The 27,500-nt window shown below is 45.2% G+C and overlaps 2 protein-coding genes across 14 annotated transcripts in view; both read right to left on the bottom strand.

Annotated features, from left to right (window-relative positions):
- SCAP (SREBF chaperone) overlaps window positions 1-3,677 on the bottom strand; it is a 64,105-nt gene extending 60,428 nt beyond the window's left edge. For 3 of the 5 annotated variants that reach the window (XM_069475619.1, XM_069475616.1, XM_069475618.1), the window contains exon 1: window positions 3,538-3,673. The gene's annotated coding sequence lies outside the window, so the exon portion shown is untranslated. Of the gene's footprint in view, window positions 1-3,537 lie in introns of all 5 variants that reach the window. The other 2 variants (XM_069475621.1, XM_069475617.1) reach the window with 1 other exon arrangement.
- Window positions 3,678-13,458: 9,781 nt separating this feature from the next.
- Window positions 13,459-25,606, bottom strand: ELP6 (elongator acetyltransferase complex subunit 6). Of its 9 annotated transcripts, none has more exons than XM_069473584.1 (7): window positions 25,429-25,606; window positions 23,329-23,407; window positions 22,224-22,294; window positions 19,577-19,695; window positions 17,971-18,172; window positions 15,266-15,412; window positions 13,459-14,060 (listed from the first exon to the last, which is right to left on the bottom strand). In XM_069473584.1, the coding sequence occupies exons 1-7, from the start codon at window positions 25,480-25,482 to the stop codon at window positions 13,932-13,934; spliced, it is 801 nt and encodes a 266-aa protein (XP_069329685.1). In that variant the 5' UTR covers window positions 25,483-25,606; the 3' UTR covers window positions 13,459-13,931. The 9 variants fall into 9 exon arrangements, with proteins under 9 accessions (XP_069329685.1, XP_069329684.1, XP_069329687.1 ...); XM_069473583.1 differs by having other exon boundaries at window positions 15,266-15,436; XM_069473586.1 differs by lacking the exon at window positions 22,224-22,294.
- Window positions 25,607-27,500: the final 1,894 nt, after the last annotated feature.

Below are 27,500 nucleotides of genomic sequence, written 5' to 3' on the forward strand. Positions count from 1 at the left end.
ATTTGAGACATAAAGACTATTGAAATACCAGATCCTCTTTCACATTTGTGACTGCAATTTTTAAAATAATTTGTAACTGGTTGTAACACGAAATACCATTCTCTGTGATTATGTGGAATTACCCTAAACTTCACTAGACTTCTGACTCAGGAACAAATGCACAACACCTTGCCTATTTTATGCTTTCAGACGATAAATCAGTGGTTCCCAAATGTTATGGTCATGAACCCCCAACAGCAAACATCAAGTACACACTCCCACTATATGTATATTTATATATAAATTACATACATGTACTACTGTGATAATATAGTATACATTATAAAATACAAAATAAAAATCAAATAAGGCTGAAAGAAACATGAAAATTAGTTTTAATTTTTTTTTTTTCTGAGATAACCATGCACCCCTGATGCTTATGCACACCCTCTTTGGACTCCACTGGACCCAGCAACCCTGCAAGCATTCTCGGGCAGTGCCCCTGACTGCTCAAGCAGCAGCTGTCAAATGGCAGCAGCCCAACTGCCATCTCCACCATCCCCACACTCAAGTCTGTGACAGTGGCTTCCTCCCCCCACCCCTACTACCATCTTCTCTACCCCTCACCTGCCAACAACCAACAGAGAAGACTGAAGCTAGCAGGTGCAAGAACAGCATAAAGCATGGACTCTGTCGTCAGAAAAATCTCAGGCCGGGCGCGGTGGCTCACGCCTGTAATCCTAGCACTCTGGGAGGCCGAGGTGGGTGGATCGTTTGAGCTCAGGAGTTCGAGACCAGCCTGAGCAAGAGCGAGACCCCATCTCTACTAAAACTAGAAAGAAATTATATGGACAGCTAAAAATATATATAGAAAAAATTAGCCGGGCAGGGTGGCGCATGCCTGTAGTCCCAGCTACTCGGGAGGCTGAGACAGAAGGATTGCTTGAGCTCAGGAGTTTGAGGTTGCTGTGAGCTAGGCTGACGCCACGGCACTCACTCTAGCCTGGGCAACAGAGTGAGACTCTGTCTCAAAAAAAAAAAAAAAAAAAGAAAAATCTCAGTTTGCACAAAGGCTCTGCCTCTAACTCTTCGGTCCCCAACCCCTGGGCCACAGCCCAGTAACGTCTCTGGCCTGATAGGAAAACAGGGCCTCGCATCACCACCTGACCTCCCGCACCCGCCTCTACATGGAAAAATTGTCTTCCATGAAACCAGTCCCTCATGCCAAAAAGGCTGGGGACTGCTGCTCTAACTCACTAGGTAACCCAGGGCTGGTCAGATAATGTCGCTAAAACTCATCTGTGAAGGGGGTGATAATGGTGTCATCTCATCTGGTTATTATGAAGATTATGTGAGATAAGCTAATATTAGAGCACCTAGCGCAATACCTAAACAGCTCAAATGCTCCATAAATATTACCTATCATTTTTACTTTTGGTGGCAAACAAAGTCACCTGGACCTTGTTTCTTTAGCTAACTCAGGAAGGTAGCAAGTTATAATGGAAGTAGCTCAGGTGGCAGAGTCCAGCAGACCTGGTTTAAAGGCCTGGTCCACCATTTATTATACAAGCTTGGGTAACCTTGGGAACCCAGTTTCTCTATAAGGAGTCATCTCAGCTGTTCAACGTGAGTGATGACCCCAAACCATACATGCAGTACCTGTCACAGCCAGTAAAAACTAACAATGGTGGCCAGCAAATAATCACTGATGGTCAGAGTAAGCAAACAGCACATGAACCTAAGTGTCATTGTGTCATTCCAGGGTCCCTGGAACACATTCATGTACGTGGCTAGATACTGAGAGTATCTTCCACCAAATGTTAATAAATACATATGCACTGAGGACCACAGACAGCCATGGTTCCTTTCCCAACTGGACAGTTTACTTGTTCATATGTAACCTCAGGCAAATGAGAAACTTTATGCCTGTTTTCTATTCATGAACGTGGAGTAAATTTTTACCCACCTCATGACAATAAACTAATCTAGGCTGGGAGCATGGGGATTCCCAAACCAGTGATTATTAAGTACAGGAGACCTCTGGGGAGGTTCTGTTTTTTCCACAATAGCAAAAGAAAAGGGAGAGCATTCAAACACTAGATGAGTTCATAATAAATGAAAATTAATGCTCTCAATTTAAATTTACAACCAAAAGAGTGAATATGCAAATATATTTATACTTACATATATTGTGTTTTTTATATCATGTGTGCTCAGTAGGAATGTTGCAAATGTGTGAAACACCTAAAATCTAAACATACTTTGGAAGATACAGGTCTTCAATTAGGCATCATTCAGGGATACCTGAAATGCATACCGCACTAACTAGACACTCTTGATTTTTTTTTTTTTTTGAGACAGAGTCTCACTCTGTTGCCCGGGCTAGAGTGCCGTGGCATCAGCCTAGCTCATGGCAACCTCAAACTCCTGGGCTCAAGCAATCCTCCTGCCTCAGCCTCCCGAGTAGCTGACAGGCATGCGCCACCATGTCTGGCTAACTTTACATATATATATATATATATATATTTTTTTTTTTTTTAGTTGTCCATATAATTTCTTTCTATTTTTAGTAGAGACGGGGTCTCGCTCTTGCTCAGGCTGGTCTCGAAATCCTGAGCTCAAGCAATCCTCCTGCCTCGGCCTCCCAGAGTGCTAGAATTACAGGCGTGAGCCACCGCACCCCGGCCGACACTCTTGATCTTGATTCCCTAACAAAAGCTTCAGCCTTTAGCACAATATCCTGAGATGGCAGCATATTAATGAGGACACTGCATAACCAAACTCCACAAAACGTTTGGTCAAATAAAAGAAACGTACACAAAGCTAACAACATTAAGAAAACCTTTTCTATGTTCGCTTCACAAGAATTATTACAAAATCCCCAGTTTAATCACCCAGCTCTGATTGTCACCACAATCAGAAGGTAGAGCAGTAAGTGACCCGCACTAGGGGAGACTCACCCGCCCCCTTCAGAATTTCCACCTGCACAACTTTCTTCGATTCAGTCTAGATCCTGGGCTCCTTTCAACTAACACTATCATGACATTATAATCCTGTATAATACTGAGATAATAAACCCACTCTGAAGTAAACAGAAGCAACACAAGTAAACAAAGTTTAGATTCAAGCAATACAGAAAACTAGAAACCAAACAGGACCCAGCAAAGAAGCTACATGCTGCCTCTCAATCAGATCGTCCAAAAGAGGCAGGCGTGGATAGCATGCTCTCCCCCGCACGCTGGAAAACCCAGACAGCCCCAAAGCAGGTTCTACAAACGACAGCTGCCCCGGGAGGGCGAACAGGCCAGGGGATGCGACTGCGCGAGCCCCTCTCCCCGCAGCAGGCTCTCGGGGCGCGGCGGTAGGGGTGGGAACGCGGCAGCCCTGCCCCCTCGCAGGGCTGCAGCCTCCCGGGCAGACCCGCAAAGCTGCTGGACAGCGCCCACTCCCGTGCACCCTCGCCCCAGGCGGCCCCATCCCGGAATTCCCGAGTCAGCGCGGCTGGAGGCCCAAGCCCAGGCCTGCGGGCAGGAGCCGTGGGGACGCGCGAGGCGGTACCTGTGGCGACAGCAGCACCCAGGCGGCGGCGGCAGTGGCAACAGCAGTGGCGGCGGCAGGGGCAGGGCGCGGCGTGCGCGCTCTCGGACCGGAATCCGGTGCGTGGCGCCCGCCTTCTCCCTCCAAGTCGCCGAGGGCCCGCAGAGCTCCCCGCCCCTTCACCTCTCACCTCCTACCTTTCCCCTCCCGCCCGGCCGCCCTCCGCACGTGCGCCCAGTGGCGTGAGCATGCGCAGTGGAGCCCGCTCGCGGCTCCCGCTCGCCCCCTGGCGGACACCCGCCACACAACCCTGAGGGCGGTCTCGGGGGCTGTCCCGGGCCGGGCGGGGCAGGAAGCTGGGAGGGGTCAAGAAGCCCGCGCCAGAGCTTTTGACAACAGGTCCCAGAGAATCACCAAGAACATGCACAAGATGCTCATGTTCCCTGTTCCATAACAGCAAAAAATTAGAAGCAGCCGAGATAACGCCGCAAGTGTAGGTGGGTTGAATGAATTATGTCGATAAACGAGTTTCTCCACAGCCACTTAAAAAATAAGTTTTATCCTCGTTTGTATAGTGGCGAGTACAAAAGAAAAAAAAATTAAAAATAAGTTTTATGACTGCTGACTGAAGTTGAAAGATGTTCTTGAAAGATGGTTCTAAACAAGCTGAAGAGTATGATCCCATTTGTGTTAAAAACACAGTGCAAGAAGGGTCCAGGGTGATGCTGTGTGGTCATGGTTACCTTTGGGTGGGAGGATTATGGGTGTTGGGGTTTTTCCCATTTGCTGATCTGCATTTAACCGTTTTGCACATGGACCAGGTATTTGTAATAGCAGTAGCTACATTCATTGAGTGTCAGGTGCTGAGCAGAGCACATTGCACACATCTTCATTTGATTTTCCTGAAAGCAGGAGGTAGATCTTGTTTCCGGGTCTCACAGAAGGGGAAGGGGCCCACCCCATCGCTTGCCAAACCCCGGGTACCGCCCGTTGCGTTTGTCAGTAGACCCACTAGCCGGGAAACCTTGATCACTCCACCTCATGCCTTTGCTGGACCTGGGTCTCGGAATGTCAGGAGTCAGTGTTGCCTTTACCCTGCTGCCCTGGAGGCACTCAGACACTCACCTGCACCCACCCTGGGGCTACCTGGACAAAGCAGCCTCTGTTCCTGCCCTAGAGGGCACCAGCGCTGACAATGCAAAAAGTACAGATGTAGTCACCTACGCAAGGTAGAAATCAGAGATGGCCCTTCTGGCTGCTGCAGCCCCTTTGCCCTCCTATGCTTTCTTCAGAGAGTCATACGCTTTCACTCAACCTGGTTCCCACTGACTCTGAATTACCCCTCCAGGGCTGCCAGTCTGGCCTTCCTCCCTGCCTACCATGCTGTTGTCACAGTGAAATTAAACAATCTGAGGGTCAAGCATGGTGGCCTGTAATCCTAGCACTTTGGGAGGCCAAGGCTGGTGGATCACTTGAGGCCAGGAGTTGGAGACCAGCCTAAGCGAGACTCCATTTCTACAAAAAATAGAAAACTTAGCCAGGCGTAGTGGCACATGCCTGTAGTCCCAGCTACTTGGGAGGCTGAGGCAAGAGGATCACTTGAGCCCAGGAGTGGGAGGCTGCAGTGAGCTATGATGACACCACTGCACTCTAGCCCAGGCAACAGAAGGAGGCCCTGTCTCACCAAAAATATAAAATAAAATAATGGGGACGATTAGCCTTAACCCAAAGTGAGCTTCAATATTATGCCTTGTATTCAGAATTGGCTTTTGGCTTCAGATGGGAATTGTTATTCTATAAAGAAAGGAGCCAGGCATAGTAGCTCACACCTATAATCCTAGTACTTTGGGAGGCCAAGACAAGAGGATCACTTGAGGCCAGGAGTTCAAGACCAGCCTGAGTACCACAGCAAGACCCCATCTCTAAAAAAAGATGTTTTAATTAGCCGGGCATGGTGGTGCACACCTGTAGTCCCAGCTACTCGAGAAGCTTAGCAGGCGGATGGCATGATCTCAGGAATTGGAGGTTGCAGTGAGCTATGATCTTGCCACTACACTCCAGCCAGGGCAACAAAGAAAGACTCTGTCTCCAAAAAAAAAAAAAAAAAGAAAGAAAGAAAAAGAAAGGAAGGAAAGAAGGGAGGGAGGGAGGAAAGAAAGGAAAGAAAGAAAAAAGTCTTCAGTTTTTTAAATTTTCTTATTAAACCTACCATGACCCTACAGGACCAAGTCCCAACCTCTTTCTTTGACTGCCAAGTTCCTAAAAACAATGTGGTTCCAACTGGTGTGTGACTGTAGTCCAGCTAGCTACTTAGGAGGCTGAGGCGGAAGGATAGCTTGAGTCCAGGAGTTCAAGGTCAGCCTGGGCAGCCCCGTCTCTTTAAAAAAAATAAGTGGTTCCAAACTTACTTCACAGCATAATCACCTAAGAAATATTAAAGTTAAATCAGAGTCCTCCTGAGCTCTGCCCACTGACCCACTGAACCAAAGTCTTTTCTTCAGAAAGAGTCAGGAGCCTGTCTTTTAACAACTTCCATGGTAGCACTAGCCAGACTGTCTTGGGAACTGGTGTCACCCCCCTTACTTACCACCCCTTCCCACACAACCCTCCACCAAACATGTGCTTGCAGGAGACTGACCCTCAGCAAAGTCTGGACACTCTTCCCCAAACACAAGAGGCTCCAAAACTGACAAGCACCTAGCTAAGTACTTCTGTGCCTTGACCCACAGGTAACAATCCTCCACTACACAAGGAAGACCCACCAATAGCCCTGTGGAGCCTCTGGCGGAACTGAGGCTCATGGGCCCCTGGTAAGTCTGCTACAGAATGCCTCCCATTGAGCACAATGAGGTGGCCATGATTTTATGGCTTCTCCCACAACATTTTACTATGAAAACAAAGAAACATTGAACAAACTATACAGCAAATACCCATACACCCTAGATTCTGCAGCTGTTAATGTTTTGATTAGTATCTCATGTCTAAAAAATCTATCCCTTTATCCATGTATCAATCCATCTTATTTTTTATGCATTTCCAGGTAAGCTGCAGATACCCAATATTGCAGACATTATTTTACATATAACAATTCAGATGGAACAGCTCCATGTGGCCCTAACTAGACAGTTCAACCTTCCTTCAGATTGTTCCCCATAAGAAAGACAAATTCAAAAATTTTAAAAACTAAATGGAGCCTGGAAATCATCAAGAAATGGTAACAATTCCCAGTACTTGAGTTTCTACCCTCAGCCAATTCTCAAACCTGACCTTAATTAATCCTCAGGACAATCTTGAAAGACAGAGACTGAGTCTACTTTACAAATGTAGAAACCTTCCTTTAAAGAAGGGAGATGTGCCCACGGTCACTATGAGAACTGACCAGGCGGCCTCAGGTTGGGACCTAAGACCCCAAATTCCAGCTCACTGCCCCATTGCCTCAGCCCATCATGATCACAGAGAAGGGCCGTTTCACAGAAACATAGTTCTGTCTTTGCAATCATCTGCTCTAGGGATGGTGCTCACAATGAGTTAAGCATTAGTGACAGCAGCTGGCAACAAGATACAGTGCAAACAGTTGCTTCAGGGACACATTCCTAGATTCAAATCCTGGTTCTAACACAAACAGCAGCTCTGTGGCTGGCGGAATTAACCTCACGGAACCTTGACTTAGGAATCAGGTTCTAAGATGCAACCAAGAACACCAACCTCCGTGGCTTTGGAAAAAAATTTAATTAGGAGTGTGAACACATGTAAAATGCCTAGATTCCAATAAATGGTAGCCACTCTAATGACCACGATACAGTCACTAAAAAATATTTAGGCTGGGCATAGTGGCTCATGCCTATAATCCCAGCACTTTGGGAGGATGAGGTGGAAGGATTGGTTGAGGCAAGGAGTTTGAGACCAGCCTGGGCAACATAGTGAGACCCCATCTCTACAAAAAGAAATACATAAATAAATTAGTTGGGCATAGTGGCTCATGCCTGTAGTCCGAGCTACTCAGAAAGCTGAGGTGGGAAGATTGCTTGAGCCCAGGAGTTTGAGGTTACCATGAGCTATGATCAAGCCACTGCACTCCAGACTGTGTGACAGAGCAAAACCTTGTCTCAAAAAAAAAAAATAATAATAATAATAATAGTTTAAAATCTCAAAGTTGCATTGATATTCATTCAATGTCTTTATTACCCCACAAATTCCTATCATGTGTTAGAGACCAGGGATACATTAATTCCCTTCACTAGAAAGTTAACTGTCTTAATGTGAACCTTTAAACAAACTTTACAGGCAATGTAAGGGTTATTACAGAGGTCATAATAGCCAATAGTAAAGACCAACTGTTGATTGTTGGGTTCTTGCCAGAGGCAGGCTTTACAATATATTATCTCATATAATCCTTCTGATGATCTTTATAGGCAAGTAAGATAAACCCCATTTTACGGATGTAAAAACTGTAGCATACAGAGCTTTAATAACCTACCTGAGGTCACACAGCTGCTAAGTTGCAGCAGCAGCATCAAATATTGATCCACCCAACCCCAAAGCCTCTGAACTTCTGCCACTGAGCTTCCAAATGCTGTAAGGGAAAGGTAATTGGTTGGCAGGAAACCAAAGAGCAGGCTATTTGAGTAGAGCCATGTAGGGTAAAAGTTTGCCAAATGATAAAAACAGCAGCAGTGGCTAATGCTTAAACCAGGTACTAGGCCTACTTTATATGCCATCATTTATTGATGCTGACAACCCCAATAAGCCCCCTGAAATGGGCACTCATATCTCCTTATTTTGTAGGTGAGGAAACTGAGGCCTAGAGAGTTGAAATAACTTAAGATCACTATATCAATTATTTCAGTGTCTGCTTCCCTGCAAGCAGATCACACACACACACCCCTGCCCACTGTCAAGTGGCTGTGGAACCTCCCCACAGGGTGAGTGCACTTACCGTCTCCATTGTCAGCCTTGGCCCCATGTCTTGCTTTTGGTAACAGAGTGGGAGTGAACAAGACCTACACCAGGTCTAGAATAAGTTTCAAGAGCCACTGCTTGTGTGAATGAGCCTCTTGTTCCTTCCCATAGCCAAGAGAACAAGTCCCATATTGGGACTGTTCCTTCCACATCCTGGGTCCCAGGATGAGAAGCCCCATGGAGAACTGTAGGCCCTGACATGCAATGTAAATGAAGGATGTTGGGATTTGGGGCCTGTGTGTTACTACAGGAGAGCTGGAAGTGGCAGAGTCAGGATCCTAACCTAAACAGGTATAAGTTAAATACCATGAAATTCACCCATCTTAAGTATACAATTCAATGATTTTTAATAAATGTATGGTGCAACTATCATCACAATCTTATTTTAGAACATTTTCATCACCCCAAGAAGAAACCTGGTGGAGCCCATTCTCGCTCCCAGGCCCAGGCAATTACTAATCTATTGTCTGTCTCTACAGATTTGCCTTTTCTGGACATTTCATACAAATCGAATCATATAAGACATGGTCTTTAGTATCTGGCATGTTTTTTGAGGTCATACATGTTGTATAATGTATCAGTACTTCATTCCTTTTTTATTGCTGAATATTATTCCATTGTACAGATATACCACATTTTTATCATCAATTGATGGACATTTGGATTGTTTCCACTTTTTGGCTATTAAGATAAACACTGCTATGAACATTCATTCACATACAAGTGTTTGTGTAGAACTATATTTTCATTTCTTTTGGGGAGATACCTATGAATTGAATGGTTGAGTCATATAGTAAATCTCCATTTAACATTTTAAGAAATTGCCAAACTGTTTTCCAAAGTGGCTGTACCATTTTACATTCCCTCCAGCAATATATGAGGGTTCTAATTTTTCCACCATCCTTGCCAAAACTTGTTACTGTCAGTATTTCTATATAGCCATTTTACTGGCTTTGTAGTGGTGTCTTCTTGTGGTTTTAATTGTATTTCCCTAATGGCTAATCATGTTAAGCATTTTTATATGCATGTTGGTCATTCCTATGTTTTGCTTTGGTGAGATATCTATTCAAATCTTTTGCCCATTTTTTAACTGGGTTATTCATCTTATTATTATTAAGTTATAAGAGTTCTTTCTATATTCTGGGTTCAAGTCTCTTATTGTATATATGATTACAAATATTTTTTCAGGAAAACAAATAGAATGAGTATATATTTCAGAAAAAAAACACTAAAACTGATACAACAAAGAAAGTAATCATAAATAAAGACCAATAACAAAGAAAAAACTTTTAATTACCTCCCAAAAGTTACCTAACCTTGACCTACGGAAGTCCTAACTTAGAATTAAAAACATTAAGAATTTCAAAGTGGGCTGGGTGCGGTGGCTCACGCCTATAATCCTAGCACTCTGCGAGGCTGAGGTGGGTGGATCGTTTGAGGTCAGGAGTTTGAGACCAGCCTGAGCAAGAGCGAGACCCCATCTCTACTAAAAATAGAAAGAAATTATATGGACAGCTAAAAATATATATAGAAAAAATTAGCCGGGCATGGTGGCACATGCCTGTAGTCCCAGCTACTCGGGAGGCTGAGGCAGGAGAATGGCTTTAGCCCAGGAGTTTGAGGTTGCTGTGAGCTAGGCTGATGCCATGGCACTCTAGCCCGGGCAACAGAGCGAGACTCTGTCTCAAAAAAAAAAAAAAAAGAATTTCAAAGTATATGAAAAACAGTAAGTTCTTCAACATGGATTATGAGGCATACATTGTTCTAATGCTCAAACCTGGCCAGGCACGGTGGCTCCCGCCTGTAATCCTAGAACTCTGTGGGGCCAAAGCTGAAGGATTGCTTCAGCTCAGGAGTTCGAGATCAGCCTGAGCAAGAGTGAGACCCTGTCTCACCCTATAAATAGAAAGAAATTAGCCAAAACAACTAAAAATAGAAAAAATTAGCCAGGCACGGTGGCGTGTGCCTGTAGTCCCAGCTACCCAGGAGGCTGAGGCAGGAGGATCGCTCGAGCCCAGGAGTTTGAAGTTGCTGTGAGCGAGGCTGACACCACAGCACTCTAGCCCAGGCAAGAGAGTGAGACTCTGTCTCAAAAAATAAATAAATAAATAATTCTCAGACCTGATAAAAATAATACAGACACATAAAAGTTATAGGTCATCTTCACTCATGAATACAGATGGCATAATATCACACTAATAGGTAAGTCTTTTTGTATTTTATTTTTAATAGATCAGTCTTAATAATAAATTTTAAAACTTTAGCAAGCCTAACACAAACAGAAGGTTATAGAAAATAACAATGAATACCAGTAAGATAAGACACAGAGGAATTCAAGGCTTAGATAAGAGAGAGAGCAATGTTGTAATGCTCATTACATCCACAAGAAAAACACTGCCACTACCTTAATGAGACTGAGAAAATCTATAGCATTCAGTAATGATTACTGATTAAATTCTAAAAAAGGGGGGCAATAGATTGAAGAGGAACATTTTCTCAGCCTCATCAAGAATAGCAACTTCATTCCAGTGAGGGCGAAAAATACATTTCCGAGTCCTGAAGAGCTAAGATACTGTCATAGACAAAATAGGAACATTATAAGGTCTTGTTCAAATACCTGCATAAATTCTCCACTAAAAAGCAAAAGCAAATAAAGGGGGAAACAATTGCTCTTTCCTGTGAACATCAGCCTCACATTACTTGAATCATTTTTATGGCCCTTATCACCTTCTCTACTGCACCACACTGCAGGTGCCTTTAGGATTGGTTTTTGGTGGTGGTTTTTGTTTTGTTTTGTTTTGTTTTTGAGACAGAGTCTTGCTCTGTCACCCCAGCGAGAGTGCAATGGCATCATCATCCAACCTCAAACACCTGGACTCAAGCGATCCTCCCACCTAGCCTCCCAAAGTTCTAGGATTACAGGCCTGAACCACTGCACCCAGCCCCCTTCTCTGTTTTATTTATAACACTTACTATCTCAATTTTGTTGATTGTCTGTCTCTTCCACTAGCATGTCAGTTCCATGAGTTCCTTGAGTGACCTGTTTTGTCAATATTCTAAGGAAACAAGTAGTTGTCCCCAATCCCAAATAGGAATAGTATATAAAATTCCTGACAGCGTAATTGATAACTATAAAAACCAGAACCTAGGCACCCACAGAATAGCTAAGCAAATTAGAATATAATGACACCATAAAATGCTGAACAGTCATTAAACAAAAAAAATTTAGTGAAAGCATTTATAAAACTAAGTGAAGAAACATGATAGCAACATCCGCATCATGTAAAAAATGGTGCCTTGCCCATTCAAAACTGTAGCTCAAATGAAGCTTGCATACATACTGACATATCAATAAAAAAATCATTAAATTCTTTAATAACTACTTTCTCTTTAAGTTACTTATCCTCATAATGTTCAAATATTCTATGAGGTCTGCAATATTTTGAGAATAAAAGCAGCTACTGTTTCAGTGGGATAACCTACACAATAGTTAGTATGATTTGAGGGGAGAAGTGATAAATTTTTCTCTTTTACAAAGACACAAAATGTAAAATTTTTACATTTAATTTAAAATTAGGCTGGGCACAGTGGCTCATGCCTGTAATCCCGGCACTTTGGGAGGCTGAAGAGGAAGGATTACTTGAGTCCAGGAGTTCAAGCCTGCAGTGAGCTAGGATCACACGACTGTCCTCCAGCCTAGGTGACAGAGCAGGGCCCTGTCTTTAAAAAAAAAAGTTAAAATTAAACAACAAATCTGAAAGTTCCTCAGTATACTTCAAATAGCATTGTTTTTTCATTTTATTTATTTTTAAGATAAAATCATTGTGGTATAATTTATATACCAAAAAATGCTCCCATTTTAAGAAAATAACCCTGGTGTCTACTCTGAGGTGACCCTGACTGAAGGACTGAGTGGGACCAGTTGTCATCTACAGGATGCTGAGGCAAGAGCTCACCTCCTGTAGTTTGACAGGTAAGGAAGGCACCAGCTTCTCACCAAGGCCCCATCCTGCCTGCCAGCAAGAGCATCCCTCACCCCTTTCACCAAGGCCATACACACTTGTGCCTCTCTAAAGGGCTTCAAGTGACCATGGCCCTGGTGCCAGACCATTGACAGCTAGGACTTGTCAGCATATGGGTAAGGCACCACAGAAACAGAAGCCAAAGGGTCACACCTCTGGTTTCCATGACTATCAGTCCGCAAGTGTGGAATTTGGAGTCAGGTCCCATTACCTACAGCCTGCTCTACAGCCTTGAGTGTGCTTCCAAACCTCTCTAAACCTGTTTCTTCACTGGACTTGAAGGCGAAATACCTCTGCAGGATGAAGATGAAAATTAAAAGAGATAGGCTGGGTGAGGTGGCTCACAGCTGTAATCCTAGCACTCTGGGAGGCCGAGGCAGGAGGCTTGCTTGAGCTCAGCAGTTCAATACCAGCCTGAGCAAGAACAAGACCCCATCTCTACTAAAAATAGAAAAATTAGCTGGGCATCATGACATGCACCTATAGTCCCAACTACTCAGGAGGCTGAGGCAGGAGGATCACTTGAGCCCAGGAATTTGAGGTTGCAGAGAGCTACGATGACACCACTGCACTCTACATGGTGTGACAGAGCAAGACTCTGTCTCATTAAAACAAAACAAAACAAAACAAAAAAAAGGCCAGGCGCGGTGGCTCATGCCTGTAATCCTAGCACTCTGAGAGGCCAAGGCGGGAGGATCGCTTGAGCTCAGGAGTTCGAGACCAGCCTGAGCAAGAGCGAGACCCCGTCTCTACTAAAAACAGAAAGAAATTATATGGACAACTAAAAATATATACAGAAAAAATTAGCCGGGCATGGTGACGCATGCCTGTAGTCCCAGCTACTCGGGAGGCTGAGGCAGGAGGACTGCTTGAGCCTAGGAGTTTGAGGTTCCTGTGAGCTAGGCTGACACCACGGCACTCTAGCCCAGGCAACAGAGTCAGACTCTGTCTCAAAAAAAAAAAAAAAAAAAAAATTAAAGATACAACTCAGAGGAAGCCCCGATGTGGGAACTTAATACCCTATTCCAGCCATGATTATTCTAGTTATCACCCTGGATGCCTGCCATCCGGGACTATCTCCTGGCTGGCACATTCATACCCACTCTGGCTCTAAAAGGCACAACAACCAAAAATGGGGCAGTTGGGGCTACAGTGTATTTATATGAAGGCTCCAAAGGACCCCTTTTGCTGGGGTTCAACATCCAGCCTCTCTCTCGGCAGAGGCAGGGTCGTGCATGCCTCACTGTTTCTGAACAGGCCCAGGGGAGCCAAGGCACACCATCATTGCACCATTCAACCCTCCCTGAGTCACGGCAGAGCTGCCAGTCCAGCCTGAAATACCACTACGAAGGTGTGCAGACCCATTCCTGCTAGGTTGCTTTATCTTCCACATGCGAAAACAGTCCAAGGTAGTTTCAGCTCCCCTAAATCAGGTCACAGAACGGCAGGAGACATTCCTTTGGCAAAAAAGGACACATTCTTGTCCTGTATCTTATACTGGTAAGTGAGGCTCCGATCCCGCTGGGCTGTGGGCTGCGATGGCCTCCTCCACAGGATCCTCAGCTACAGAGACAGAGAAGAATGAGAGAGGAGCAGCCACCCTGAGCACCTGCTCCACTGTGAATCCCACCCTGCCTTCTCTGTGACCTTCAGTGGAGGGCTCTATGAGATCACAGTCAGACGTGCCATGCAGTAATGGGACCAACTTGAAAAATAAAGCTCATTACCAGCTAACGAAAAATAAAGGTTTCCCCCTCCATTACAATAGCCTTATTTGCTCATTACAGAAAAATGTGAAAGAGAAAGAAAAGGAAGGGGAAAAAAACTGCTCCAGAGGAAAACCATTACAGTGCTTTATATATTTCCTTTTGGTCTTTTTTTCTGTGCCTGGTTTTATAATTGTTGGCTAGATTAATTTTTAAAATCTCATTAGGATTTGTACATTCAATGCAGAGGCTCAGGAAGGCTAGACATTTTTTTTGACAATGTTTCACTGACTAAAATGCTCTGGGGGACTGGCCTGAGACCGCAGCTGCCCAGCACATCATGTCCTCATGCCACGCCACAGGCACCATAGACACAGCATTGCTCCTCTGCTTTATCCAGCGGATCTGCCTCTCAATGACTCTGGGCCAAGACTCCCAACCACCCATACTGAGTCAAGAGTGGTCAATGTAAAGTTAACCTGGAATCTGTGGCAGAGGCTCAGGGGATTCCAAAAGAGAAGATTTAGAAGGCACAGAACCAGACAGCAGCCCCTTCAGAGGGGTAGAACCTGGCTCCCCTTCCCGGACAGCACTCTCAGCTTCTGCCCCAGGTATTCCAACTGTTCTGGTAAGAGGTAGCAGTGGCAGCAGCAGCAACCCTCGTCCATGGGTACGGCCTCCCCAAGTGCTTATTTTAAAAGGAGCAGTGCTGACCTGAATATACAAAGCCCACTGTCATACTGCAGGGGAATTCTGCAGATATTTGATAGCATGGTCCCTGCATGCCACTCTAGAGAGCTGTCTCCTCTTTAGGAGAGCTCCACTTTGGTCACAAATGGGACCACCATGGAAAACGTGCAGTGGTCCATGAGGCAAAACACCATCTGGAGCAAGTCTCTGACTTGCAATCACACAATTTCTGAGGTTTCTCCTCCACCTGAAGGACTATCCCAACCAGACAATCCCTCAGGCCCAATAATCCCTCCTGTGCAGTCTGGACTCAAATGCACAGGGGTCAGCAGTTCATTGCCCAGTGACCCCCTGACCCCAGCCCCTGTGTACCTGCCCATGCACGTCCCTGCAGAAGCCGGTGGCCAGGCCCTCAGTCCGCAGGATCAGGTGGCTCTGATGACTGAGGCCATTCAGCAGGATGTCATTCTCCTCGTCTTCAGCATCTCCACTGTCATGCACAAGAACCACCACGTTGCCCTGCATCAGACACAAGATGGAAACCTGCTCCTTATTGGAAGGGACACCCAGAGTCAAGGAGCACCAGCCTCTTAGTACCTCCACTCCCCTGCACATTCTCTCAAAGATCACCCTCTCTGCTGCCACTACAACCAGCCCCTTTGTGGGAAAAACCTCTACCTGGGCTCCTGGACTCTCATTCCAATTATCTACTCCAACCTATACTTCCAGCCCGATTCATCTAAACCAAGCTTACCCCATGGTCTTCAAAATTAGCTCACTCCTGAATTCCTGAATGTTGTTACCATTCTGCCAGGCACCAATTTATCCAGTGAAAAGTTTCTGAGTACTTCCTGTGTACCAGACTCCACAGTGGGGAAAGGGACAAGGGATGTGGGCTCTGAGACAGACAGATGCTGATAATACAGGATCACAAGGCCAGGAGAGAGGGAAGCATGGGGTGCTGGAGGAATACAAAGAAGAGGCACCCTGTCTAGCCCAGAGGAGGAGGTCAGGAGGTCGTCACATCTGAGCTGAGTCTTGAAGGGCAAGAAGGAGTTAGCCAAGCAGAAATGCAGGGAAAGGGCAACCTCACTGAAAGGTGAGAGCTTGAATAAGTCCTTCCTCCTATGATGAGACTAAGAAATGAAAAGATAAAATAAAATAAAGAATAATAAGTTCTTTCAAAGGAATACTGCCCAATTGTCAAAAAGAATGAAGCGGATCCATGTGTTATTTTTGGGCAATGGACAACAAAATATATTGTGTGTTATTAAATGAAAAAAGACATACCAAACAGTGTGGGTGGCAAGTTACCGGTAATGTAAAGAAAAATGCGGGGAGACAAATTACATACAAATATATTCATAACAGCATAGACTCTAAAAGGATATAGACATTGGAGGGAGGGAGATAATTACAACTTTTTGCTAAAGGATCCTTTATACTGTTTCTTTCTTCTTCTTTTTTTTTTTTTAACCATGCCCAAGCTTTACTTTTTCAACTAAAAGAAATATTTTTACAAAAAGAAGGTGGTAGCAGGTCACAGACCAAGCTGAGCTACAAAAGGTAGCTTCTTTTTTTTTTTTCTTTTTTGAGACAGGTCTCACTCTGTCACCCAGGCTAGAGTGCAGAGGCATCATCATAGCTCGCTGCAACCACCAACTCCTGGGCTCAAGTGATTCTCCTGCCTCAGCTTCCCAAGTAGCTGGGATTACAGGCACATGCCACCATGCCCGACTAATTTTTCTACTTCTTATGGAGACGGGATCTTGCTATTGCTCAGGCTGATCCCAAACTCCTGACCTCAAGTGACCCTCCCGCCTCGGCCACCCAAAGTGCTAGGATTACAGGCATGAGCCACTGCATCCAGCCCAGAAGATGATATTGACTACTTTTCTCTCACCCCCAACCCTGAATGTGTCCTTCAAGCCCTTTACATTTCCTCCTCCTTCCATTCTCTCCACATTACCCTGGTTCCTGGCCCTGTGAATGTAGCTAGGACAGCCTTAGAAGTTCCCTGAACACAGCTTTCAGGCAGGACTTTGCACACAGGAAGTGCTCAACAGGCAATGCTGGATACCCACACCCCTGGCTAACTCATTCAGCAACTCCCTCTCAGTGCTCTACACATTCAGCCTGACCACACCAGGCCAATGTCCACACATTTCTATGGGCTGCATCATGGCATACTAAAGGGTGGCTACCATGGGCCAGACACTGTGCTGGCATGTCACAAGCTTCACCTCACTTAATTCCTGTGAGGTAGACACCACAGCCATTCCTATTTTATGGGCTGGTCTATTATTATTGTTAAAAACTCTATTATGGGCTGGGCCTGGTGGCTCATGCCTATAATCCTAGCACTTTGGAAGGTCGAGGCAGGAGGATCACTTGAGGCCAGGAGTTCAAGACCAGCCTGGGGAATAGCAAGACCCCATCTCTACAAAAAACAGAAATAATTAGCCAGGCGTGGTGGTGCATGCCTATAGTCCCAGCTACTCGGGAAGCTGAGGCAGGAGGATTGCTTAATCCCACAAGTTTGAGGTTGCTGTGAGCTATGATGAAGCCACTGAGTTCTAATTCAGGCAACAGAGCAAGACCCTGTCTAAAAAACAAAAACAAAAACAAAAACAAAAAACCCCTCTATTATGGCAAAAATCTCTATTTTTGTCTCATAATTTTATAATAAAGGTAATATTTTATATCCTGTACTTGTATTGCACTTTGCAATTTTTAAAGTAGTTATAGCCATTATCTTAGGTGATCTACAAAATACACTCAGGGATGATAACTTGGCCCAGAACACACGGGCCACGTATGGCACAGCTGGGACTGTGGCAGTACCACATGTGACCAGCCCCACTGAACACATCCCTTTATATCTGAGGGCTTTATTTTTTAGCAATGGCAAGTAAGAGGGAGCAAGGTGTGTGGATCAAAAGATTTCCGAGCCTGCCAGAGTAAAACCAAAACCCCAAGCAAATAAATAAAAAGATCACTGCAAGCAAGTGAGGTCTGGACCAGTTTGGGCTCTTGGAGATCACAGGTGGGAGCACAGAAAGCAGTCCCATTAGTACCTTTAGTTCCCAGCACACGGTGGCTCGGCAGTAGTGAACAAAATCCAGCACAGCCACTGCCCCCACGCCCAGGCTCAGGAGCAAACTGAGATCGTCCACCAGCAGCACTGGGCACCTCCACGCAGCCTCTCCATTGTCCACAGGCTTCAGGGCCTCCCTCACAAACTCAAACAATGGTTGCAGGTTCCCAGGGCTGGCCTCCCTGGAGAGACAGGACAAGTCACCAGAGTTCACTCTCTCTACAAACATTTATCAGGTACCAAGTGGCACCACAAGAGGGGGCTGGGGGAAGCAAAGAATGATATCATAGTCCTTAGCATCAAGGGGTTCACAATCTGGCATGCACAGGTGCAGGAATAAGTTTTACTCTAATTCAAGTATTTCCTGAGGCTACCAGGTACAAAGCACTGTGCTAGAAACGGAGGGTCACAAAAACAAACAGACCCCAGGGCCCTTAAGAGAAACCAAACAGCCTCTCAACCCAAGAGCTTAAGGGATCTAGAAGATTAACTTGGATCGGGCAGGCAAGAAAAGCCTTCCCAGGAGGTCATACATGGCTACAAAAAGTTAAACTGCAATTCGGGTGCCGTGGTGGTAAGGGGCAGTGGTCTAAGGGCTGCTTGCAGGCAGCCTCCATCTTCCCCACTGACTACTTCCAGCAGTCACTTCCCAGCAGTGGGTGCAGGAACAGAGCACAGGGCCCAGGGCAACTGCCCCACTGCCTCATGCTCCAGGGCTCAGTCCTGGCATTGGGTTATCTTCACTAACAACAAGGAAGACAACTCCCCACACCTTGGGATGAGGAGGTGTAACCTGCCCCTGCATTCTGATGAAGAAACCCCAGACGTGCTAAGGGGCGTGTGTGTGCAGTCACACACACAGGGTGAGGGAACATGGCCTCCTAGCCACTGCATAAAGGTGTGTCTGAGAGACGGAGACAGTAGGGAGAGTTCCTGTGTGGACTCCTTTGTGGCTGAGGATGAACAGCAGCCAAGTGGGAAGGCTGCACAGAGCCACGTTTCTGGCTGATGTTCAAAAAGAACAAAAAGCAGGAAAGACAATCTCAGACGCCTGATGTTGAATACCAAACCAAGGGACAAAAAACTTTTTCCTAAAGGTCCAAAGAGTAAATATTTTAGGCTTGCAAGTCATATGGTCTCTGTCTCAACTGCTCAGCTTAGATGTTGTAGGGCAAAAACAGCCAGGGGCAATATGCAAACAAATGAATGTGGCTATATTCCAATAAAACATTATTTACAAAAACAGGGGGCTAGCCCCCAGCCTGTTATTTGCTGACCCCAGTCTCAAGCCAAGATCAAAGCAAAGGGGTAGACTAGGGATCTGAGCCAGGGTTAGAAAACAACAAAGCATATTACTCTGCCATTCTCCCAGCAAATGATCCTTTCTATAGCTTTTGGGACAAATGTACACCCTCAGCCCCATGATAAGAGCCAAGGGCTTTCGATAATGCTGCAACACCAAGTGAAGAGCTAACTCCTGAAGACAGTTCTGTCCTCCCACACGTGAGGAGAAGATATCACACCGCAACCTTGCCTGGGCCCACCTGCCAAGTGTGCAATGCTGGGCTGGGCTGCAGCTGACTGACCTGAGAAACTGCAGCGGGTGTGGCTCCTCATGAGCCTGGAAGAAGACATCAGTTGAGGACTTGAGACCCTCAAGGAACACAAGCTGTCCACGTTCCCGAGCCAAGGTCAGGCTGACACCCTAAACACAACAAAGGGGAGAATAAGGTACCTTGTGCTTTGTGGGGGAACCCATCAGAAAGGCCAGATGCCAGCTCAGAAAAGAGCACAAGACGTGTTTCAAACTCTGCAAAAGTGTACCCATCCCCTGCATATGGACCCTTGTCTTCCTTCCCCTGGATGCTCCCAATCCACAGTCCTCATTCTGTTTTCAAATGTGTATTTTCATTTAATTGTCAATTTTTTTTTAAAAAAACTTACATTCTTTTGTTTATATATTTATTTTTATGATTACCCAATACTGGTTTTTAATTTACAATAGTAATACAAAGTTTCATTTCTAAATGCCTGTATTTATAAAATTAAGTACATTTTAAAGCAAGTAAGAAGTAAATGATATTAATAAGGCACTGGGAGGCCAGATGCAGTGGCTCACAACTATAATCCCAGCACTTTGGGAGGCCAAGACAGGAGGATTGCTTGAGGCCAGGAGTTCAAGACCAGCCTGTGCAACACAGCAAGACCCCATCTCTACAAAACATTTCTTTAAAAAAATTAGCTGGGCATGGTCATGCTGTAGTCCCAGCTACTTGGGAGGCTGAGGTAGGAAGATCACTTGAGCCCAGGAGTTGAAGGTTACAGTAATCTATGATCAGGCCACTGCACAGCAAGAACCCATCTCTAAAAAAAAAAAAGGAAAGAAAAAACAAGACAATGGGTGAATGATCAAAGTCTGGAAAATGCTGCTGTAGGAGAAAGGGCCAGACTTTTGGCTTTGTTTACCTATCACTGACATGGGACCTCAAGGTTGTTCTGAGGTGTTAAAGAACACAACTCATGGAGTACAACTGTCAGGCTGCCTGAAATACAATAAGAACTCATGATAAGTAAGTTTTCTCTTCTCTTTTCCTTTAACCAAAGTGTTCCCATGAAAGGGCAACATGAACTCTTGATGCTCTTCTAGCTCAGGGGTCAGCAAACTTCTTCTGTAAAGGGCCAGGTAGGCTTTACAGGCCATACAATCTCTGTTGCATACACTCATCTCTGTTGTTGTATAGTGAAAAGAGCCACAGACAATTTGTAAATGTAGAGTATGGCTGTGTTCCAGTAAAACTTTATTTTTGAGAAACAGGGAATGTAGAAATTTAGTCCTGATCTAGATGAGGACTTCTTAAATATGGTTCTTTGTGAACCACCAACCAATTAAAAATCCCTTGCAATACCTGATTAAAATGCAGATCCCTGGGCCCAACTTCAGACCTCCAGAACGAAGGCAGGTCCCAGGATCTGCATTTCAACAAACACCCTAGGGACAGTGATGCATTCTAGTAATAAATATGCAACCCACTGCTCCATTTGTGCAGAAACAAGTTCACATGGAAACCTTTAGACTGTCCATGCCCCTAGACCAGGTCTCAATTACTCATTCACACACCAGATGCCCAATATCCTCACTATCCAACACCATTTGCTCCAACAGCCACCCCTGACAGAGAAAAAGACTCTTGATCTTCAGCTTTGTTCATGCTCATCACCAGCCTTCTTATGTGAATATAATAATATGCCATGAGTATGGAAGCTCATACCCTAGTACTTCACATGCTAAGTACTGTGCATGCCATTCCTGCCATGTTGATGATGAATCAAAAATAAAAGAAAAAGTAGCCAATCTGGACACAGCTTTCTCACCCAGAAACACAGATGCTATGGCCATAGAGAAATGCTTTAGAAACGGAATGCAACGTGTGTTCTTGACATGACTGTTCTCCCTGAGCTCATGTCCTAACCTCAGGAACTTCTTCCTTCTCTGCAAAGGATGGGAAAGAGAGAGTCTACTGTTCTCTCAGCCCCTTATTTACTTTTCCCCAACAGAGAAGAGGCAGTGACTTGGCCCAACACTAAGACTGGCATTTTTAAACATCACTGCTGATGGGTGGCCTGCTTCTCTCCTTCTCTAAGGCTGGCCTGTACCCCCATCCACAAAAAAACCCAGCCCATCTCCTTTCAGCTCCCATTTTTCCAGGCAGTAAGTCAGTCCACCTGGTCACAGGTAATGGCCCAGGCTAGGTCAGTTCACCAGCCTCTTGGCCATCTTATTCTTTTCTCCCTGCATTGATGAGGTGAGGGGCAAGCAACAAAAGTGCCTCTCCCCACACTGGGATCTCAAGCCCTAGACTTAGGGAAAGACAGTTGGAGGCACCCAATTTCACAGCAGAGTAAGGTGCAATCTCCAACCCAGCAGAATCAAGATTAAAGCCCACACTGAGAAGGAGAAACCCTTAACTGGTCCAGAATCAATAGAGAAGTGTTTGATTAATTAACACCTACAAACAGCAGGCCTCATTCTACAAATTCTCAACTAATAAAACATGCTGAGATGCCGCCATAGCCCTTCAGATAAAGTGTTCAGAATCTCAAGATTTCCTTCTTCCATCTTTTGCTAAGTTCTCTACAACCCAAACAGGAAAGCCCAGCCTTGGACCACGCTCACATGTGCGTTGCACATGTACTCACTCAGGGAACCTCACCACAGAGTTCTAAGATACCTACCAGCTTCTGTCCCACGATGTTGTAGTGGCTGAAGGACTGGATGAGTGCCACAAAGCAGACTTTACAATTAGCTAGAAAACAAAATAAAATGATTTTTAATAAATCTACTTACAACCAGTCTCACAGACTTCATACCTCTGGAAACAAAAGCACTGAGGCAGATCTAGAGACCAAAAGGCCTTGCACCCTGGCACACCCAATTTGATTCTAAGATGTACTTTTTTCTTATTTAAGTTATGCCTTATTTCAATGATTCTGAGCTGTATTTCTGTCTGATGTATTACTAGGTAGTTAATTTTGTTCTATTGTAAATAGTGTCTTTTTTCCTGTTTATTGTTGGTATATAGGAATACACCTGATTTTTTTAACTAGTCTTTCTTTTTCAAATGTTTAATTTTTTATTTTTAGTTATTATAGGTAAAACTGGTCTTTTATCCAACAGGAAATAAGAGAGGCACAAAGAAGCTCCAGCTACTTGACTGAAACTTATTAATTCTAATAATTTATCTGTAGATTCTCTTGATTTTTCTAATGCTGACAATCACATCATCTGAAAAAGAAAATCACTTTCAAAGCTGTGAATTATTACTATTATTATTATAACTATGAGTGCCAAAGGTCTAGCTTGTATCCCAGCCTCACAAAGTACATACTCAAGGAGAATCCACTGATAAATGAGTCTTTTTTTCATTTGGCTATTTTCTTTTTCTAATCTATTTCCATATGTAAACTGCAGTGGCCATGTTCTTTAGGAAGCATAAGCGTCAATAGTGCCAAGTGCCTGGAGATCTCAAGATACTTAAGAACTAAGGAGCAACTAAATCAGGGGGCCACAAAAGGACCTCCCTGAGACAGTGCCTGCACAGTGTGTGGGGAAAGGGAAGGTAGGACATGGAAACAGTGAGCACATGCCATTCTTTGGCAGGGTTGGGGAAGGAACAAGATGGTCCAGTACTCTGTTACCTAATAAAATGGTGCCCTGGTTACCCAAACACCAAAGCCCTGGCTAGTAAATGCTATTCTCATTGCTTCCTGAAACAGTTTTGGTTTTTGTTTGATTTTTTTGCTTTGGGTTTCTTTTCTACAGCATCAATGAGTCCCATACCTTTGAGGTAGAAGGAGAGAAAGTGGTGCACAAGGAAACTGCCATCTGTCTTGGCATCACAGAGTAGAGTTAGTTTCCCCTGAAAGTGACAAGGAACACAAAAAGGTGAATTAGACTCCTTGGAAAAAGGTAAACTCAGTGTAGACATCTAGTCAATCAGGTCCACCATAAATTACTACACCTACAGAGTGTAATTTTTAATGATATATATGCTAAGTTTGATATATATGCTATGATATATATGCTAAGAAAATAAGTTAGAATTATGGAAAAATCAATTACTAAAGTTATCAGTATTAAGTTACTCATGATAGGTAAGCATACCTCAGCCTCCACTTTCTCAAGGCAAAACAGAATAAAATTCCTTCTCTTCCTTACTCCTCACCTTAGTAATCAGGAACCAGTCTCAGGGAAAATTAGATCCTCAACAAAGGATGCTTTTACCATCAGACGACAATGAAAACTGCCAGGATTGGAAGGAACCTTCAAAAAAGTTTTCTGATCTAACTTCCTATTTCGAATTCTGATGCCATTCTGTCCTACAGGGTAGGTGAGAGGGGAGGCAGTAGTTGTTGATGGAGACCTACAACAACAAAATTCTCCCAATGGCCCAGCTTCAGTCAGAGCTCCGATCTTGAAGATCCCTGGAAAGACCTCCAAAGATGGTCTCTGCAGTGCCTGGTTGCCCTGCTCCAGCCATCTCTAGTTCTGTTGGTGAGAGGGAAGGTCAGGATCCCGTGGTACCACACATGCCACTTCCTTGCCATGTGACCTTAGGCAAGTGCCTATCTTCTCTGGTCATTGGTTCTTTTCACTTATAAAATATGAAAGATCGCACCATCAGATCTTTTTTTTTTTTTTTTTTTGATTTTTTTTTTTTTTTTGAGACAGAGTCTCACTCTGTTGCCCAGGCTAGAGTGAGTGCCATGGCGTCAGCCTAGCTCACAGCAACCTCAATCTCCTGAGCTCAAAGGATCCTCCTGTCTCGGCCTCCCGAGTAGCTGGGACTACAGGCATGTGCCACCATGCCCGGCTAATTTTTTCTATATATATTTTTAGCTGTCTATATAATTTCTTTCTATTTTTAGTAGAGATGGGGTCTTGCTCTTGCTCAGGCTGGTCTTGAACTCCTGAGCTCAAACGATCCACCCACCTCGGCCTCCCAGAGTGCTAGGATTACAGGCGTGAGCCACCGCGCCCGGCCAGCACCATCAGATCTTGAGGGTTACTCCCAGTGCTGTCATTCCCTAGTGCCCACTTGAATCCTCCATTCCCTCACTCTGAGAGCTTTGAAAGTGCCAGTAGTAATTGGCAAGGTAATCAGAGCCACCTGGAGGCTTGGACAGACTGCTGGGCAACTAAAATCCACAAAGATCTACTCAAGAGTTACAATTTGCCTGGCACTATGGGTCATAAAAAGGCTTTACACACATGTATCCTGGCTGCCTGAAGGAGCCTACCATTTCATTAGGAAGACAAAGGCTATGAAAGATATGCTCCTGAAAGAGGTAACCCCTGCGTTAAAGTGCGAAAGATCTGGAGGTGCCCCAGAGTGTGAGGAGTGGACAAAACAGTAGCCGGGCTGTGGTGCCGAAGGTGGACTTGATGCAGCACAATGTTAGCTGCTTGCAGCTTTAATCAGCTCAATTAGAGACCACGAGGATAAAGCGTAAGAGGAGGAGCAGCGTTCAATACAGCATGCCGAGTGCTCCGAGGTGGTTAAGCACCTGGTCCCGTTAGGATGGCGGAGAATCGAACTCTCCTCTGGGCTCCTAGGATCCCCCACCCAATGACCACGCGCAGGGCTCCCCGGTACATGTCTGTGAATACAAGCCAACCCAATTAGCGAACATGCTTCCTAGGGACTTTTAAGGGCACGCACGGCCTCTCAGAGCATGCGAGAAGGTCTACAGGCCCACCTTCGGCGGGCACAAGTCTATAGCTCCAGCCCCGGCCGGCCCACTACGGACTACAACTCCCAAGTGCCCAGTGCCCGCGGCCTTCGCGCCTTTCCCATCGGCTCCTACGGGCCGCGTCCCGGATGCAGTATGCCGCCACGCTCCCAGGACCCGCCCCCTTCCGGGCCGGGCGACATCTTACCTGCTCCGCCCTGTCGGGGGTGATGTTGAGAAGGTTATTGAGTTCCGGGAACATCCCGAGCTCCGGGAACTAGCACTCTGGATGAGAAGCTGGAGTGCCGCAGAGACGACGGAAGCTGGAGAGCGACATAAACCCACGAGCACCAGTCTCGAGCGAAGGGGCGCGCGTGCGCAATGCCACCTCTAGGAGTCTGCGGCGGCCAATCAGACGGGCGTCTCGTTGGGGCCAATGCTAGCGCACGCGCGTAGACGCGTATCACGTCCATGGTGGTGGGGGGCGGTCTCTTGTGTGGCTCCCTGCGGTCCCAACTAGCTAGGCTAGTTCCTGGTGGGTCCGCGAGGCTCCCGACCCCTCCTAGTGGTCCCCAAGGTCCCGCGTGACCGGGTCTCCTCCTCCTCCCCTTAACCTCTCTGTCTGTTCAGCCCCAGGCCTCCGTACCTCCACAAGTGGTTGTCGAGCTTTGTCTGTGTGTCCCACACTGCTAGGAGCTTGGGCTACATCAGTGAAGGACACTGGCGAAGATGCCTGCCCTGGCGGAAGCAGAAAACAAGCATAATAAACACAGATTATATCTTGAACACGTCTATGGAGAAAAGCAAAAGCAGGATAAGAGAGTAGCAGTGGGGATAGGGGTAGGTTTCAGAATTAAAGAGGTTGTCAGGGTAGCCCTCGCTGAGCAACTGTGATTGGAACATGCGCTGTATGCCCCTCCTCAGGGCCTTTGCACTTTTTCCTTCTTCCTAGACTGCTCCTTTTCACAGATACTCAGCCAATTAAGAAGTCCACCACTTCCCTTAGGTCCTTGCTCAGATGTCACTTTATCCATGAGGACTTCCCTGAGCACCCTACTTAAATCACACACTGTCTCTTCCCGAACACTTCTTTTTCCTTGCTTTTATTTTTTCCATAACATTTATGTCTATTATACTGTATGTAGTTTTGTTCTAGCTCAATCAGCCTCACATCACCAAGGACAAACATGTAATTCCACCAAAGTCAAGTTTATTGACTCATTGCAATGAAGGAGATAGCACACCAGTGTAGTCCTGGGGCCTGTCACAAGAGGAAAAGTTTGCCATATGATTTGGAAAGGAGTAGAGTTCAGGTGAAATTTAAATGAAGCAGTGTTTTGATAGACTCAAAGCAAAGCACAGCTGTGTGTAAAGGGGTCATAATCTGGCCTGGACTGCAAAGTGGCCCCAGGGTCCTGTTTCTGTGGAAACTACAATGTTAAGATAGATGTGGAATGTAGTCACTTATCTGAAGCTTTGCACCTGGGATGGAAATTGAGGCTGCTTCTCTGTGTCAAGGTGACTTAGACCCTGCACCCTAGAATAGGATGTTTCATGCTTACTAAGTGAGAAAGACAAAAACAGGCACTGACATCCAGGACTTGGCCTGGCACACGCAGCTAGGTCTTGGTGTTCTCCTGTTGACCATAAATAATTTCACAAAACATCAACAGACTGATTGTGATGGATCAAAACAAAACTAGACCACTCTGTAATCTTGTTGACTACAAAACATGAACATTGTCCAAGCCACAAACTACCAAACATCTCTTTTCCCAGGTATTAAGAGAATTGCTTCTTTACCAATTACAGCTTTAGCCTGATACAAGTACTTTATCAGATACAAGCTTTGCAAAATACCTCACTATAGATAAGATTTATTAAGATGTCCCATCATAGAATTCACCCCACTCTCTGACAGTTTCCATTCCCAGAACAAAACTATGAATCCTTAAACCCTCCCCCAAATCACCTAACAAGCCCAAGTCCTATAATTATTATCTAACACTCTCTTAATGAGTCGTCCCATGATTCCCTATGGTGTGTATTCTCCCTCACAGCAATGAGTAATAAACTTAACTTTTTCAACAACAAGTGTGTTCCCAGTGGTTGTTGCCTGGAGTAATTGACATACGATTTCAAACAGCAACATTTTCATTTTAGAGAACAGAGTTTTTTAGTAAGAAAGCAGTAGTTGCTCAAAGAAAGGGATTATTATGAGACTACAACAGGAGCATATCCTTGAGAAAAATGTTGTTTGCTGTTAAAACTGGCTTTATC

The sequence above is a fragment of the Eulemur rufifrons genome, chromosome 7 (genome assembly GCF_041146395.1).
Source record: "Eulemur rufifrons isolate Redbay chromosome 7, OSU_ERuf_1, whole genome shotgun sequence".
Classification (NCBI taxonomy): domain Eukaryota; kingdom Metazoa; phylum Chordata; class Mammalia; order Primates; family Lemuridae; genus Eulemur; species Eulemur rufifrons.

What these genes read in the sequence shown, in the direction of transcription:
- ELP6 (XM_069473583.1), bottom strand. Translation starts at nt 25,482, where the DNA reads ATGTTCCCGGAACTCAATAACCTTCTCAACATCACCCCCGACAGGGCG. An exon ending in CACCCGCTGCAGTTTCTCAG is followed by an intron (nt 18,173 to 19,576) that starts GTCAGTCAGCTG and finishes CTGTCTCTCCAG; the next exon opens with GGAGGCCAGCCCTGGGAACC. An exon ending in GCAGGGACGTGCATGGGCAG is followed by an intron (nt 14,061 to 15,265) that starts GTACACAGGGGC and finishes CTGTCTCTGTAG; the next exon opens with CTGAGGATCCTGTGGAGGAG.